General features: G+C 40.8%; 1 protein-coding gene across 1 annotated transcript in view; it reads right to left on the minus strand.

Annotated features, from left to right (window-relative positions):
* cntnap2a (contactin associated protein 2a) overlaps positions 1–18,195 on the minus strand; it is a 272,982-nt gene that overhangs the window by 38,068 nt on the left and 216,719 nt on the right. Inside the window, exons 16-17 of the mRNA XM_070928498.1 lie at positions 10,944–11,100; positions 8,234–8,361 (exon numbers count right to left, since the gene is read on the minus strand). Coding sequence (XP_070784599.1) covers positions 8,234–8,361; positions 10,944–11,100 — 285 coding nt within the window. The remainder of the gene's footprint in view (positions 1–8,233; positions 8,362–10,943; positions 11,101–18,195) is intronic.

Below are 18,195 nucleotides of genomic sequence, written 5' to 3' on the forward strand. Positions count from 1 at the left end.
GTTGGCTGGGCTCTGTGGCACATTTATCACTCCCATATTGAAATGTTTATCAAACAAATGTTGCAAAAACTGGTCCAGCACATGAATGTCTTTCCCTACTGAGACACCACAAGTATTAAACTGTTAACCAGAATGCCTGATAACGCGCTTAAAGGCAAGACCAATTAAGTTTATGCCACAAATTTATTGACTCAAGTTCTATAAAATTAGTTTGATATGAACAGGAGGAGACAAGCCTTGGAAGACGGACATTTCTCATTCATGTGTCACTGTAACCTCCTGTGTGCAATCAAGCCATTTTCCTTTATGTATCCACGTGTAAAAGACTTAGAGTACATCGAAACAAGAAACTATGAAGCCTTTTAGGAACTGTGTCCATAGTTAGTGAAGGGAACTTCAAAGACAGGCAGGTTTTTAAATGGAATCTGAAGTGGCGTACTTGACAAGCCATTTTTGTCTGTCTAATTGGTCCTCAAGGTGATGCAGAAATTCTCATCCTGTTGTCACTTCTTCTCCTGGATGCCCTTGGTCTCATTGTGTGGTACACTACAGTGGACAATGCGGTTTAGCCAAGAGTGTCTACTTTTAGTGTCTGTGGTCTCTGTGGCTGAGCTACTTGATTGTTAGGAGCTTCATTTACTGGAGAAACAGGACAGATTGATATTCAGTTCCTGTCTTCTCTCAAAATTTAGACAAAATGTTTTATGGTCTCAATGATCTTCTGCTCCTAGGTGGTGGCATGGAACCATCCCTCAACAAGACAACCCTGGTTTAACACCCTTGCAGGAATCAATAAAGAAGAATCCTGATCAGAACCAAGAATAACTAAGCACATCTGCAGCTACCCCAACCTCTTCTTAAAATTATTATCATTATTATGTTTTTGCATTTCATGAGTATATGCTCTTTATAGATAGATGTTTCTTTACAAGCATGTTGTGAACATCTCTTGGACCCATCAACTCCTCTGACTGAAAACAGCTGCTGACCTCTGGATTAAAAAACAGCTCACTGAACCGTAGCGGCCGACATGATGTGAGATACAGGTGAAGTTTGGGTCTGGAAGCCAACTACATGATTCATCTGTCTATGCTTGACCAGATGGGTTATGTGCCAGTACCAGCAGATGGTAAGGATGACTGACTGCACTGCCTCAGGTCATTAACAAGGACAGGCACACACGTATAAAATACATGTACATATACGTTAAAAACACAAATTCAAGTACACTGTTGGCTGCAGGCAGACTAGACTACACTTACTGCCACAATAGCTCCCATTAATAACCTCACCCTCACACATACTGCATGTACTCACAGTGTGAAGTGTCATATCACTGCAGATCATGACATTTAGGATCCCAGGCATGCTAGAACACTTATTACTCAGTTTGTTGGAGCAAAAACACGCTGTGCCATCTCATTTAACTTTCCCACTCCCCACTTATTCTGCCAACTACTTCAAGTGCAAAGTTGTTGGGAGGCTTTTTCATCAAAGGACTAAGAATAGTGTCAACTAATAAGAGAGACAGCAGCACCTATCTTGGAAGGTGAAGCATCTGACTTAGTTAAAGTGCGCCTGAGGGCATGGCTCAGATATCATTGTTCATAACATTTGAACATACATATATAGCTCTGAAATGTGTCGAACTGTGGCACAACCCACCTATATTTCTTCCTTGTTCATTTCTAAATTACCATTGAGACCTGCACTTCATCTCATTTGTGTGTAACTGAGCCATCTGTGGTGTGTAATTTTATGGTCGAGGTACTGTATATTCACAGTAAATGCAGCATTTGAATGTTCAGGTAATTAGTTTGTGTCTGTCATTTGAGACCTGCGAAGCCTTTATCAATCTCACTTTGTAATTTAGTTGCTTGTCATACATTTCTAGCACTAAACCTTCAGAGATATTATCATATAAATGGAGACTGAATAAAGGTTTATCAAAGAAATAAAGAGAAATAAGTATAATTTAATCTTTATTTTATCAAATTATTTCTATTGTGTCAATCAAAATCCAGCAAGTGGCACATGTCAAATATTACATCATGGGGATGAGAAACAATCCTATGATCACCTTTTGTTTTCCAGGGTTACTGGAACTAGTTGAGTTTCAGTGTTCTTGAACATTTCAACAAAACTGTTGTCAACTGTTCTTGATCACCTGTTTAGACTATCGACTCATTACCATGTAGGCAGCCACTCGTCGACTTGTAATAACATAATGTCACTGAAAAATGGCCAAAATGTAAAAAAAGACTAAAAAAAATAGTAAAAGTAACAGTAAAACAAAGTGAAGAGAAAAAAGGAGATAACACAATGGACTGATTATGCACTTATTATGCCTTATGTAATGCACACCAGACTCTCAGTGTCTTAAAAAGCATGTTAGAATGACATGAATTAGATGGACACTATATGTGGGTATATGAACAGTGACAAATGGGTACAAACCAATTCATTAGTTTTGAACTATCATAGGTGACCCTTGTAAGCCTTCATTTGTGGTCAGTCTCGAGGCCAAGCATGTCTCATAGCAGGTGCATTACATTATAATAATAGAACATATGCTGCTTTGCTTCATTTGCTGTCATTCATTTTCATTCCCATCTATTAAAATGTCCAAACCCTTTTAACATCAATAAATGGGGCTAATTCCTCTCTGTCTGCCTGTGACTGTATAGGCTGCCATTAAACTAGCCATGGAAATGGGCTTCATTAATGCTGGAGCACGTACACACACACACACACACACACACACACACACACACACACACACAGAAAGTTGTACTCTTACTTGCTCTTGTGCCCACCACAAAAAGACAGACAGAAACACACACACAGAAACGTGCACATGCACATACACACAGACACATAAGTACCTCCTCACTAAAACTTTCCCTGACTGCCCAAGACATTAGTCATTTGCCTATGAAAACCCATTATATGGCAGCCAATCATCATTGCTCTTACTGAGACAGAGCTCCATGCACAGTATGAGAAGCATCAATCATACACGGAGTACCTATTCACGTGTGAAATCTTTAATATATGTTTAATATGCCTTAATGGGCCAATATATAATGTATGCTCCATGTTCCAGTGTCTTGACCAGCACTATTACAAACATACCTCAAAGTCATCTTCATTTTAAAGTTAGTTTGTTCATTTGGTCACTCAATATAAAAGAGGATGACTCTCTTCGTCTCTCGCACACACTCAGACACACACGGTGGATAATAGAGTAAGACAAAGAGAATATGGCCCCCTCCATGTGACAGAGGGATCCATCTTTAGTAATTGTGTCTGCCATACTGCTACACGATAGATCCACACACACAAACAGATGTGATGTCATGGGTCATTAAATCATGGTTTGTTTGTATGTTGGCAGCTCTGTGATGAGGGGACATTAGTGAGAGTGGCACCAGATTGTTGATGAAGGGACCATAATGTGTGTGACACCAGTGAGGAGCGAGGGCAGGTGTTCTGTCATGTTCTGCACCCCCGACAGAACCAGGCCACTTCCTGTCTCCCGGATGAATGGACGGACAGACTGATAGATAAAAATGAGAGAGAAACATTCAGTGCATGAGAGATGTGTAAACCATATCTGTGGTTTTCTTAGCTCTATTGCTTTGTTGTTTTAAATGCAGCTTTCTTTAAAACATGCACGTATCTACACTTGCAGTCTGCCAAGATTGCACAGCTCCACTCTATTATTCCTTTTAGTATGAAAAATGAGCAGTCAATAGATAATATATGAAGCATTATTATCGTAATGATCATGCTGCCTTGGACTAAAGATTAAATCCATGTTTGCTTTTCCTCTCTGCAGGATATTACTTTCCAGAAAACCTCTCCGGTATTTTGTTACATCACACAGCGGATACTGACATTACTTCCTCTCTGTGCTGTTTTAATGTATTTCGTCTTAGGAGATGGAAAAAATAAAGAGAGACGACGAGGGAGGCAGAGGCAATCTCAAAAGACAAAACCACTTGACTGAGGAATTCATACTGTTCTGTTCTGAATCCTCTTGATAGGTAATATTTTTGGGAAGTTAGAATCAAATTGAGATTGCTTTCACACCTGTAGTTTGGGTCACTTGTTCTAGACTAAAGAGAAACACGATACTCTGTTGTCTTTTACTGTAGCTGCAGTCTGTTTCTTGTTCAGGTCACAATCAGGAGGGATGAGAGACAAGACTCATAGCCGGCCTGAGGCATATTAAGTGAGCTAAGCAGCTTCTTGGCTCCTGGCAGCCCCCAGGGAGCAATTGATGCCAACAGCATACACCTGACACACCATATAGACAGAAGAAATAGTCAAGGTACAGCAGGATGTGCTGATCTGGGGGAGCAAATATTATAAAATGTTTTTCTGGAGGGTTGATGTGCGTTGCACAGTGGCCTATCCTGACATCTCAGCCTGCGTCATCTTCAAGTTGCCTTGCTGACCCCCCGGGTGTGCAGGTGTGGCACATAGGATATTTATTTAATTGCCCACTTACTTCAATGTGTTATTTTATATGTGTGCACTTCTTGCACTATCTTGCATGTTTACAGACATCCCCCATTCAATTTCAAGCATTTCTATTTTGAGTATAAAAGACACGAGATCACCTGCAGGTATATTTACTGTCGGCTGGCACTGCATTCTTCAGTTAGCAGTTAACACCTGGACCAGTAAAGCCACTAAAGACCAGCCAACTCACAATTATGTTTTTCATTTATTCTTTCAGGTGTGTGACTGCTTATATCATATCAGTGATTTTATTTGTTCCAAACGGTTTTATTAATTTTCTCAGTTAATAGAATATAGACGGTTAGAACCAGAGGCCGAACAGCTAATTAGCAGCCATTAGCAGCACTAAGTCAGCTTGCACTCTATGGGTGTAACACAGGCTCACATAGAAAACAGTGGTTGTGGGTGTTTTGGTGTGCATCACACGCTGGTGTGTGCTTTTCCAGCCCTGCAGCTACTGAATGTCCTCTTGGAATGGGAGAGATTCCTTAGGACTGTGTGGCTTTATATCATTAGGATAAGGTTTCCATTATCCATTTGACTTTCAGGAGTTTGTGTGAAAGCAGACTCAGAATGAGAAATTTTCATTTAGCCAAGTATAACAGATGCATCAGGAATGTGATACAATTAATTCATGCCGACCTGACAGAGGCACAGGACATAATGCAGGACTGACACACCGCACAAGTTCATGACTTAGAAGGAAAGAAGAGCGGCAGAAACTGTGTGTGTCTTCCAGTTGACCCAAAGTCCCACAGAAAGCAGTTTGCCAACACTGATTAGAAGAATAGACAAGCAATGATTAAACTGCCTCTCAGTGTGTGTATGTGTGTGTTTCTGCAGTATCTGATGTCTGATGTTTACCTTAGAAACAGACAAAACTACAAGGACAAGATAGAAGAGAATAAAAGGATAAGAGCACGAGTGTTTAGATGGAAAGTCTCTGAATAGAGTTCAGATACCTTTATCTGGCCACACACATATGCATGTACCTACAGACAGAAAAACACATGTACGCAAGTGCACACAAACCCACACACAGTAATTTTCCAGAGTAGAAAGGCAGTCAAGAACAACTGTTTCTTTGAATGGTCCGCACCATGTCAGTATGAGCAATGTGTTATTTCCACACTCAAGTGCAACCCCAGAATAACAATGTGCCCAATTGTACTCCGCTATGCATGAAGTGTTTTCTCTTGTTCTCTCTCACTATAGTTTGTAATTAAGACCCCATTCAAACCATCACCAGCAAATTCTAGTCATCAAAAGGTTTGTTGCTTTCCAAAAGTTTGACTAACAATATCTGAATGTATTGTTCAGTCTAAGACGTACTAATAATGTTTCATTTCCCCTGGGATTAGGGATGACGAGATATGAAACATTTTCTTCCACATGAGGAGAGTGAAGATAATTAAGACCAAAGTACTCAATCCCTCTCTTTGAATTCTGTTGGTTGTTTAAATTATTACTTCTTTAATTTATTATGGTAAAATAAAAGACTATACAGTGTAACTACATCACAGTGACCACATCACAAACTCCTAAAAAGTTTTAACTATTGCCAAAACCTTGCTGACCGTACAGTTTCCATCAACCATAAAGAAATATAGTGGGTGGGTTTAATTGTGGGTTTGCCAATGCGTAGATGTGCGTAAACTGAGCAACATCTACTACAAGTGTACGGGGAGGGATGTTTTTCTTGTGCAAAGTATATGAAAACATCCACAGACTGAACCAGAAAACAACTGGAGGTCCCTGACTGACTGACTGACAGGTACGACCGGTGGAACTCAGTAGACCATGTACCCTCAACTGCAGACAGAGGCTTCCCAGTGAACAGTACAGTGATGTTTACAAACAAAGAGAGAGATAATCACCATATCATTAACGATTTTCTGTATTTTCTTGCTTGAAGTGAGATTTTCTTAATGTGTAGATAATATAAAACATTTCTATGCTTTGCACACCACGCACCTGCCCCTTAAAATAGTCAATTCATGTGGTAATTCAAGTGTAAGTATAAATGTGGCCAGCTATCATTTTCAGACGCCTAACACTTTGCTCTCCAGTATTACACAATCCTTTCAGTTTCCCTCTATCACACACCTGAATACATCAATAGTGATGGAGACAGCCGGCATTGACTTGGTTTTTATGAGTAATTTTCACTCAGTACAGAAAGGTTGAGTCAGTCAGAGTGGAGGGAGAGTAAGGAGAGGCCGGAGTCACAAAATATTTTATAGGGCACATGGCATTGGCCAACACCCTGAACATATTATCTTGCTGACTTTAAGACAAGAGGATGTGCTTTTTGAACCTTTAGAGAGCCCAGTACCTTTTAAACACAGGAGCTCATAAGTTAAAAGTTTCAGTTTCTAACAATTTTCCTGACTGGCGTGCCTACACTTGTTATCAAAGGTTATTGAGAATGCAATACTCTCACAGCTAATTTATTCAGTCTTAATTAAATTTCGGGAAACATTCCCGTCTGATTTGAGGCTGCAAACGAGACAGCTCTCCTGAGAGTCACAAATGACCTTCTTTGGACACAAGATATAAGAGAAGGTCCATCGTGGTTCATTGTCCATGCAGTACTACTTGACCTGCCTTTGAAAGTTGTTGGCATTTCAGACACAACATTACCATAGTTCAACAGACATCACAGAGCAATCCGTATCTTAATCGGTAAGACAACCTTTACCTACAACTACACTGTGCAGCCTAGTGACCTTTGTTGTAAGTGCCGTCTCATTTTCTCTATTAATTCTTCCACAGAGTCTGCTCAAGTGCCATTAACTGTTTGTCCAGGAATTTCCAACAATCAAATAAAAGAAAGTGTCCTTTTGCTCTCCCTGACTGTTCAAAAGCTACGCACAATGTCAACAGGGGAATTTTAATACGAGCTGTATTACAGAGACTGGCGGTGTTCTCTTAATTCAACCTTTGAGCTGTTCGCAAAAGTTTACGCAGTCATGCCTCTACAACCAGCTGAGAATTATTTGGAAAATCAACCCACCTCCTCTCAGCAGCTGACTTGGGGAAAGTCATTGTAACTGTAGTCGTCTTGCCTCACTCAAAGGTCCATTTTACACCTGCAGCTAATCCAGAATGCTCACACCAGTTTTCATCTTCCTGTGCCGGCTCCCTGAAAGGTTTGAAGCTCTTTTTAAGATCTTACTGATAGTTCTGAAGCACAGTGTGATTTAACTCCTGGTTACATTACTGACCGTTTCTCTCTCTCTGAATCAGAGCACACCTTAGCATCCTCTGGCAGAACCTCCTGTGTGTCCCACATTCTGGACTCATGGGGACCAAGTCTCCATTTGGGTTCTAATAGTGTGTATTATTAAAAATAACATAACAAGATCAACATTAAATACAAAATTGGTTTCAGTGCCAGTTCTTAGATAGATTCTTTATTCTGTTTTGTAATGGAGCACAAACACTCAGCTAAAGTTTCTTCTTGTATGTCCCTGATTCAATCATTCATTAATTACATTTTCCAACACTGAAATACACCTAAAATATCCTGCGGGATCCCTGTTCTTTAATCTCAATATTCATCTTAATAATCAAGCCTTTTGGTCCAAGACAACAATCATTCTGGATTCTGACATTTGCCAAGCTGCCCATCACTCAAAATAATAAAGCTTCCAATAAGTACAACTGCACAGTACAGACTGTATGTATCCATGACGCTTACCATCTCCTTGGCAACGGAGTGGTCCAACTGTCAGCTTGGCCTCAGAGCCCGGTCTATTGGTGTCACCCACGGCAACCTGGCTGACTGGCAGGTGTTCTTTGTACACCAAGAGACCAGAATCTTCTCTCCTGTAAGATGATGCAGATAGCAGTAAGAGGTGAATCAACGCTGTTTAGACTCTTCATCTTGTTTTTTAAATAGGCAATCTCTGCATCTTTTGCTTTTTAGAAACCTTCTTGTATTTTGCACGATTTGAGGGAATGCTCGTAGTGTGTTTATGTGCAACCTTTATAGTTGTCAAACAGAAGTGTTATGGTAGGAAAAACATGTATAGCATATGATAGCTGTATGTATGTAAGCACACTTTTATTATATATATAATATCTGTAATAGAGGCACTGTGCACAGGCATGTATACCTGTTTCATATACGCCATTAGATGCTGTACCAGTTGCAGTATAACTAAGTACAACAAAATATAACTTGTGTTTTGTTTTTTTTGACTGGCTGTGTGTGTTCATGTCTATGGGTCCTAGTATGTGTGTGAGTACATGTATCTATGTCCATATGTGTGTCCTTGATTGGATATATGAAGGTGGTTACTTACATAATTGCAATATGACACATAATCAATTTGCATTTGTGCATGTGTGTCTACAGTATTTGCAGTACATAAATTGCTATTTACTTTTTTGAAATTTAATTTTACTTAATTTTTTTTCTTTTATACCTTTAATTTAAATAGGTATGTGCTTGTACATATGTGCATGTATGTATATATATTCTTTTTTCCTCCTCTTTCCTTTTTCTCTTAATATTCATTACTTTATTATTTAAAATATAATATAATAATAGAAATGAGAGGGAAAAACACAGGTCAGTACACACACCACCAATCAAAAGAATAAAAGCAATCAATAAAAGTATACATATATAAAATACTCCCTCACTTTCTCTTGCTATTACATTAACTAGTCGACTGACAATATCCCAAAAATACAAACATTCAATATTCAAATAATCAATAAAGTGGGAATGAGTACGACATTTTCTGAATTCTTCACAGAACTATTTGATTTTAATTGTTTGCCATTCATTGCAGTTTAGAAATGAAACAGTAATATCTAATTTATGGCTTTGTGCATGTATCTGTGTGTCTGTGTGCATACATAAGTGTGTGTGTGTTTCTACGTGCTGCCAAAAATACGGGTAATGAGTGGAAATAGAGTTATATCGGTAATATTTCAAAAACTCACTCAGCCAAACAATGAGACATTAATGCATACAATATTAATGGAGGGTACGAGACAGAGTAAGACTTATTTGTAATCTCATCAGTTTTACAGATGAGGAGGGAGACAGGAAAGTAAATGAAATCTTTCATTCTTGCTAACGTACAGTATGAACACACATGCACACACCCACAGATAGCATTGCTTTAATGAGAATATCCATCAGCTGGTTAAAAGAGCTTAGAAACACAAACTGTTGGTTCTGGAGGCAAACATCTTAAATAAACGCATCATTGATGGTGTCATTCGTCATTCAGTCACGTCACCCTTTGAAGTTAGACTCCTCATCAGACTGTCCAGCTAAGGCAGACTCTGAGCTGACAGACTAATGCAAGCATTAGCATTAGCATTAGCAGTAGTGACAATTTTATTTTCAGCACAGTGAAATTGTTCCATCAGTATTTCCATGGGTATGATATATTTCACTTTTAAGTTAAGTTGATATAGTAATACAATTATTTTGCACTTTTTCAGGCAAGATATTCTGTTCTTTGTAGGGGTTATGCAAGGATTCAGAGTTTTCATACGTGAATGTCAACCAAAATTAAATTCTCTGCAACAGAACATGTACTTCTGAAACATAATAGGCACTTAATAGGCACATTGACCTTTACAATATCATTTTAAACAGAGATTATTTTAGAAACTGTTCCACATCTGAAGTACAGTACTTTGAAATGTAATTAATATTGTTATATCTACATTGAACCAGTTCTTCTGACCAGCTGAGAAAACCTGTGGGTTTCTGTCCCTGAAGAACCTTCGAGCAAAGCATTTAACCCCTAACTGTTCCAGTGAAGCTTTGTAGCTAATAGTAAAAGACTTTTTTGGTCATTGATTGACACAATAAGACAAAAGCCTCTTATTACTAGTGAACGACAACAGATTTGGCTGAGTAAAATGACAACGTTCCTTATCAGCTAAGCTATCATTGGAAAAAAAAGTTTAGGGAACAGTCACTCACTATTGAGTGTTAAGGTTAAGTAACAATTTTTATGGACAAACAAGACAATATTCAACACAATATATGTGCCATATTGTAGTGGGAAAATACAACATATCCCTTCCTCACCCTGAAGGGTTTATTTTATAACCTCTGATAACCCAGATGTACTGTAGTATTAGTGGCAATAGTGGGATGGATACAGCTGGATACTCAAAGGGGCATTAAGCAGCGTGCACTGCAGAATGATATAAATAAACAGATGTGCTGACTCAGCTGGATGAATGTTCCTGTATGACCCCCCCCATGCTCCACTGCTGTGGATGGACTTGGTGTGACTGAAAACTTTTCACTGCCAGCTGTTTCTGCAGACTTTAATTAAAGTCAATGCAAAGCTGAAACTGTAGGCAAGTTAATCAATACAATAGAAATAGTTTGTGCCCCTGCTGAACTTCTACGTGATAGTCGTACTTACCATTGCTTGTGGTCGGCATCACAGTTGCAGTCGTACTTGGGGTCAGTGCAGTTCCTGTCGATGCCACAGGCACATTTCTGGATGCCAGGCCCTGAGCCCCCCCAGTAGAAGTGCTTCTCGCTGCCCCGACCCACCCACCATGTGTAAGGGGTCCCATCTGGGGAGCAAACACACACACACACACAAACAAAAACACAATGTGTAAGTTCCTCTCAAGAAAACAAACGGTCATGTCCCTACTGGTTTCTGGCTGAACACTACAATGTTCACCGTGTCCCTCACAGAAAAGTAGAGCTGAGACAAAAACACAAACTTTTGTGAAGGCAATTAAGTTGTGTTACTAAACTGTCCAAACTCCTTCCCATTACAAGTGATTAATTGTTAAATCATTAACTGTTTGAGGCTTTCGTCGCATTAATGTGATTTATATTGACAGCAAGCAGCTGCATGGCGAATGTAATTCATTTGCTCAACATGTTTTAAACAGCTGGATGGTGAAAGCCTTTGAGACTGCCAGGCACACTTACTCACAGATCACACCTGTGCTTTTAGAGATCTACTAAAACACAGATTCAGTGAAGCTGCATTTACATTTATATTTTGCATTATTATGTGTGAATCTGTGCGAATATAAGTGTTTGTGTGAAAGTAGGTTCTCCTGAGCACATCTGTTGATGCATAACTCTTTGTGTGCATGTGTGCCTGTGAGTGTGTGTGATTTAATGAGCAGAGAAAAGGTGAAGGATCGCTGCTTTTCAATAAGAAATGTAATAAAGTTTTCTTTGCCTTGGATAACGTATTCTGGCATGAGACTGTAACGAGGCAGAGAGATAGGTGTATATATTTTGGTGCCTGGAAATACATCACAATAACAGCAAGAGAGAATGAAACAATATTACGTTTCCCTCTTTATTCCAGGAAAATAAGCTGCATTGTCAATATCGCTTTGTCAAATTCCATCAGAGACAATGAAATCTCCTGAGCCACATTTTTTACAGGAGGGCATTGAAGCAGACTTTTGATGCAGCACAATTGCATTGAGAGGAGTGATATACTGTATTATTACACTTTAGATTTTCTGAACTGGGGCTAAACTCCTGGAGGAAGCTATGGATGTGTCTGTTTATAAATGTGTGTGTGTACGTGTGTGTGTGTTTGGCCTTGGTGACCTGTGGGTTTATTGTCCTCATAAAGAGAATTAGCCTCATCTCTCTTAAGGCCACTGTTCAGACAAGCCATTGTCAATAGGATTAGCACTGCCTCCTCAAGAGACTTCACAATCCTCTCCCTTTGTGTGGACCTATGTGTGAGTGTGTGCGTGTGTGTTTGTGTTGTTGCACTTCTATACACACAAGTGAGAACCAAGTTTGAGTTTAAGACCTTCACAGATAGGTCAGTGAGTTTCCCAACCAAGCTAAGCCCCCAGCCTCCCGAAACGCCAACCATCTTGCCCCTCAACCCAATTAGCGAGTGTCACGTCATCGTCCTTGAAGCTAATCTGTGGCCACTTTTCTAAGTGAGCGGCAAGTTGGTGCAGTTATGTTGCCAGCGGATCTTGTATAACTACAACAGATGCACGGAGTAAAACAAATCATCAGGACAAAATGATTGCTACATGAGCAAAGCAATGCCATATAATCAGTGAGAAGGTTCCAGCATCAGACATCTCCAAACTCACATTCACATTTCTATTGTAAACATGTTGCAAGGTGCTATAACAAAAGTAAAGTAAAAGTCTTGCACTAAGAGTAAAGTTTAAAATGTGGGCAGATCAGTGTAGTCAGACTTGTGATGTGGTGTATCTGATCACGAAAGTAGCATTGAAAAGAGTCGCCCATCTTGTGTTTGAGCCAAAGGGACCAAGTAAACAAAAACATGCAGTGTGCAGTGTGAGCGCTCCACAAGCCCAAAGTCTCGTTCTCTCACTTTCGGCTTGGCCTCTAACTAACCCTGCCATGTCATAACACACCCGATTTGAGTCTTCACTCTTCCAGGTTTTTTAGACATGTGGGGAGAAAGTAGAATAGAAGTATTTTCATATAAAAATTCCAACTTGATCCCTTTCATAACTTGTCAGGAAAAGTAATAGAGGAAGACAGAGGAGGACAGAGAAGGGAAGAGGAGAAGTGGTGTAGGAGTAACAGCAGGGCATCAGGTGGAATGGGAGTTATGTATTGTGCCAGTTTACGTCTCCTGTGTGATTCTGTTTAAGCTCTGCCAAAACAAACAACTGAGGAGTGGAGAGTGAGGAAGAGGGTGGAGGGGGAGATGATATATGGGAGGAGAGATAGATTTACTGGCAAAGAGTTCATATGGAGAGCCGCAAAGAGAGGGCACTGCCAAGATGAGGCTCAGCACATGTTTGTGTGTGTGTGTGTGTGTGTTTCTGTGTACAAAAGTCCTGGGTTTAAAAAGCAGGTGCTCAGAAAATTATTAGAAGCCCCACTCGAGTATGATTTGCCTTAAGAGCTAGTAGCTGGATGTGTGTATTTTAAGGCAACATCACGTCAGGGAGAAAAAATACAGAAGGAGCACTGCTGGTGTGAATATGATAAAATGCAGGAGTAGTCTCAGTGCGGACAAAGAATTAAAAAGAAATGTTAAAGAGCAAGGGATTAACTGAAATAAACAGATTTTTATGAAATGAAAGCAGTGAAGGAGACAGATGTATGTGCTGGGTGGATGGATGACAACTGTATTAAAGGATAATTCTGGTTTATTACAACTTCGGACCCATTAATGTACTATCTATCAGTAATAATAACATTGTATTCATCAAGTTATTTCTAATTTCCGAGATCTGGGAACAGTGACATGGCTGGAAAGAAACACAAGCACTAAGGCGATCATACAGATTTTAAACATGTCAGGCAATATTATTTGGAAGAGAAAACAAAGGCAAATGGTACAATTATTGTGCAAACTGTCTTTATGATGTCATATCCTTCCTTACCCCCTTCCCTTTGCTCTCATAGCCAACCTTCTTATCTAGACAGGTTAATGTCTACATCTTCATTGTGTCTGCTGTGTTTCGTACAGAGACTCATACTCCCCAAGCAAAGACAGATAGAGCTGCAGAGGGAAAGACGAAGACACAGAGCAGGAGAGCGATGGGGAGGCTGTGGGATACGAAAGAATGACAGCAAAGACAAACAGATAGAGAGTGCAAGAGAAAGAACGTGATCGCTGTCTTCATAGTGATAAGCTGAACCAAATGTCATTCTTATTGTTCGTGTTAGGAATGAGCTGAGTATGCATACGCATGCACCAGAGTTATGTCAAACCTGCACGTTGTGACTTGTTGGCTGTGTTTCAAAATGGAAAATACAGAGAATAAATATGAAGAAGATGAGAACCTTTGACAGTCCCCAATTTATCAGATTCTTCATATTCTGTTCTTTGAGAATTTAGCCACAAGGGGAAGATTTGCTTTTTGCTTGTTCTTACTGTGCTCTTTATATCAGAGCAAAGTGATGAGGAAGTTTTTAATGATTAAGCAAGTATTTGCTGGTTACAGCTGGTATTTAATCAGGATGGATGGCTGATATAGCAGCCGATTAGACCATTGCACTGTACAGTTATTGATGTCTTTGGGTCAAAAAATGTTATTAGCTGTTGGGTCTGTGTGGGGTTAAGGCTGAAATTTCAGCCCATGTGGTACTGTTGGAAGCAGCCTCTTCTTTAGTCCCAGGGAGGGAAGGTTGCTTGCTTGCTTTAAGCTTATCGCAGACTTTCTGATCACAGATTGGTCCGCAGTACACAGACAGAACTAAAATTTTTATTTTTTACTATTCGTTTCAAGTACTTGTACCCAACTCAACACAAGCACATGGGCCACATTTAGTTCATATCAAGGGATCACACCCCTGCCAGTCAGACCGTGAACTAAAAGGTCAGTGGATCCAAAATGGCACTCGACATGCTCAGTCGCACATATCCACGGTCTGGGAAATGCTGGCTTTTAAGAAAGGCGTTCAGCAGGAGCCGAAATGCCAGAACGGCATTCATAACGCTTAGATTTGGCTTCCTCATAAACCTGCCTCAGGCGTCACCTTTAGTTTGCACCTTTACCAGAATCATTACACCTAAAAGAATGATTATCATTGCCCTCCATTTACCCTGAATTCCCTCTCTGACCCCGCTGAGTGACGGGTGTCTGTAAGAGGGCAAATGTGCAGTAAGCGAACACATGCACGTGCAGATAAGTATATAAACAGTTCACCTGCTCTCTGCACTGATCTCTAAGGAGTGTGAAAGTGAATCGATAATCTTCCTCTCTCTCCTCTAACTAGAGCAGCTACTGTATTATTTAGGAAAAAAGAAAGGGCAAGAGTAAGTTGTACGCCCACTGCCAACACCATGTCTTTGCTGAAAAACACCCATCAGGAGACTCAACAAAAACGCGCACACACATATGCCCCTGTTCTCACTCTCAAGGGCTCTGGACAAAACAAGAGCATCCCCATACACACACACACACACACACACACACACACATACATTTTCAATCTTGGAGAGTTTTTACACAAAGTCTTGGATCAATTCGTCTTTGTCAGCACGCTTTTGGTTTCTGGTCTTTGTTGTCATCGTTTGTTTGCATTTCAGTTTGTTGTGCAGAGAGCCCGGTGTCTCCACTCTGCACCCGCTGGTCTTTGTTAGCCTCCTATCCTCTTAACATCTCGCTTTTTGTAGGGAGACTGGGGGTGGGGGGGGGCGTATTAGCCATGCCCCGGGATCCCTCCCGAGCACTACAGATAATGCAGTACGTGTTTGTGTGTGTGTGTGTGTGTGTGTGTATGAGAAAAAGGGAGAATTTGTGTGCCTTTGTTTGTCTCCGTCCTTTTGTTTACCTATATGAGTGCATGTGTGTCTGTGCATTCTCCTCTCTGCTCTTTTTAATCTGTCTCTTGGCCCAGCTCCCCTGCCTCTTTCTATTGTCTCAATCTTTCTCCTCTACCGGACCACCTATCCATCATTTGACTTCGAGAACCCCTCCTACCTCCCGGCCCTACCACCATTTTCTCAGTCTTTTCTCAGTCTCTATGGCTCCCACATACTTTGGCCTCTCTCTACTCTGCGCTCCCCACCTTTTCCTTGTTCTATCATATCTCTTGGTCTCAAAGGCCTCTTTCTCTTTATCTATCTTCCTATTGTCTTTCTACCTTCTCTTTGCACTCCTGGATCTCTTGCTCTACCAGGGTACTCATTTCCCCTCCCTCTCTTATATCTGCCTTGGACACCTTTTCCTTGCATTCTCATATCAGCTGGTCTCAGTGGCCTTTGTCTCTCCCTCTGTCTCCATGCCTCATATCTGTCTATCTCTCCCATGTCTCCATGACTCTTTCCTGGCATCTAATCTTTTTATGTTCTCATTAGTCCCGCTATAATCTGCCCTTTAATCCATGCTAATTGCAAACTCCCCTTGCCCTGATCCTGATCTGATGTTGTATTTGAAACACATCCTGCCCTCCCTGTCTATCCCTTATGGTTTGATCTGCAAAGGGCTACAATGCATACCAAAATATCAAACGCCTGTGATCTGTAAGTCCTTGTAATTCTTTACCCTTGGTTGAGTAAATGTGGGTGAATTAAGGGTCTGAACATTCTAAGGTAACTTAGAAGATACCCTGTGGATTTTTTGTCCCATAGTGGCCCAAGTAGCCCTAGCAGTATTACAGTAGTACAGGAGTGGGTTCCTGTTTTGTTAGTATCTTGTGCAAGAACCTCCACAAGCACGTACAAGTGGGTGATGCAGCTATTCCACTGATCAACAGTTGATGATGATAACCGGCAGAGGAATGTAGCAATGGACTAACAAAGACACATAAGAAGGAACCTGCTAGCATGCAAACATGGATGTAAACAATGAACACATTGAATTCTTCCAAAAGACTGAGGAAGGAAATGATTCTACCATGTCAGATGTCAAGGATACACACAATGTGTTCTGGTGAGAAACACTGAATACAAACATAACTATGGAACAGTGCTGAAATGATTTCACTGTTGCCTGCAGTGCCTGCAATGTCAGGCGAGACATCTCCGTTGTCGACATCAGAACGCACAGCAGACAGGCTGGGGAAGGATAATGAGTTATTTCAACAATTTCTACCTGAGAGCACCCATAACGCGATCCACCTCCCTGACAGTTCTGAGGTCGAGCCTCCTTCTCCTGCCCGCTGTTCTTCACGACGTTATGCTCTAGTAAATTCACTCGGCATACCTCTGCACCCATCTACAACTCTTCACAGGTCATCACAGAGTGTATTCGGCCATTAAATGAAAAACACCTCGGAAGGAGGGGGATTAATATCAATGGTTGTGCCCCTAATTGGCTTGTCTGCTTGATAAAGGACACAATAACCCAACTCTGCTGCAATTACCCCCCCGCCCTTCCTGACTCTAAAGTATGCACTTGAGCTGGCAGGTGTGTACACACAAACATTAGCATAAACTAAGCAGAATATGTGCACACACAAAAACACACACACCTCTGGCAGCCGTTGTAACTGACAAAAGTGTAGGCTGAAGACCATAAACAACCATAATCATCATTACCGCAGGGTAATCTCAATCAGTGTGTGTGTCTGTGTGTTTATGACTATAAGTCAGATGTAGTGCCGTGTCCCCTCAGGTCAAGGCCGATGGACAGATGTGTCATGAGGAAAATGGCTTCTGCCAAGACACACTCGTTTTTCACTCTGCTTTTTTACTCACACAATCCATCTCCCTGCATATCCGTCAGGCTCGTCATATGGATGGGGAGGATACAGTGTTCAACACTCATAATTACAGAGGGGGGTGAACAGGGCATAAACAACTCCACAGAGGCAAGGGCAAAGAGGAGGAGAGCAGCAAGTAAATCAGAGAGAGAGGCTAGTGGAGAGAAAAAGAGAGTTCAGGAAACAGGCAGCTGGAAAAGAGAAAACAGACACAACAGTCAGAAACAGACAAAACAAAAGGAAGGACTCACAAGACGAGGACATGACAAGCGCGATGGGAGAGGCGAAGGATCGGTGGTGACAGAGATGTTTTGAGGGATTTTGGGGAGAGAGGGAAAGCAAGCACAGCTTCTTTACAGTCTCTCAATGACAAGAAAAATGTGGGAGATGTGAGAAAATTCACAGCTAAGGTGTGAAGATTCATGCGTTAGTTAAAGGTAAATTGGCACCACCAAACTTTGACTCCACTTCATTAATTAGATACTGCTTAATCAAGACAGGAAAACAATAAGAGCAAAAATAGCACACAC

The sequence above is a fragment of the Enoplosus armatus genome, chromosome 21 (genome assembly GCF_043641665.1).
Source record: "Enoplosus armatus isolate fEnoArm2 chromosome 21, fEnoArm2.hap1, whole genome shotgun sequence".
NCBI classification, from domain to species: domain Eukaryota; kingdom Metazoa; phylum Chordata; class Actinopteri; order Centrarchiformes; family Enoplosidae; genus Enoplosus; species Enoplosus armatus.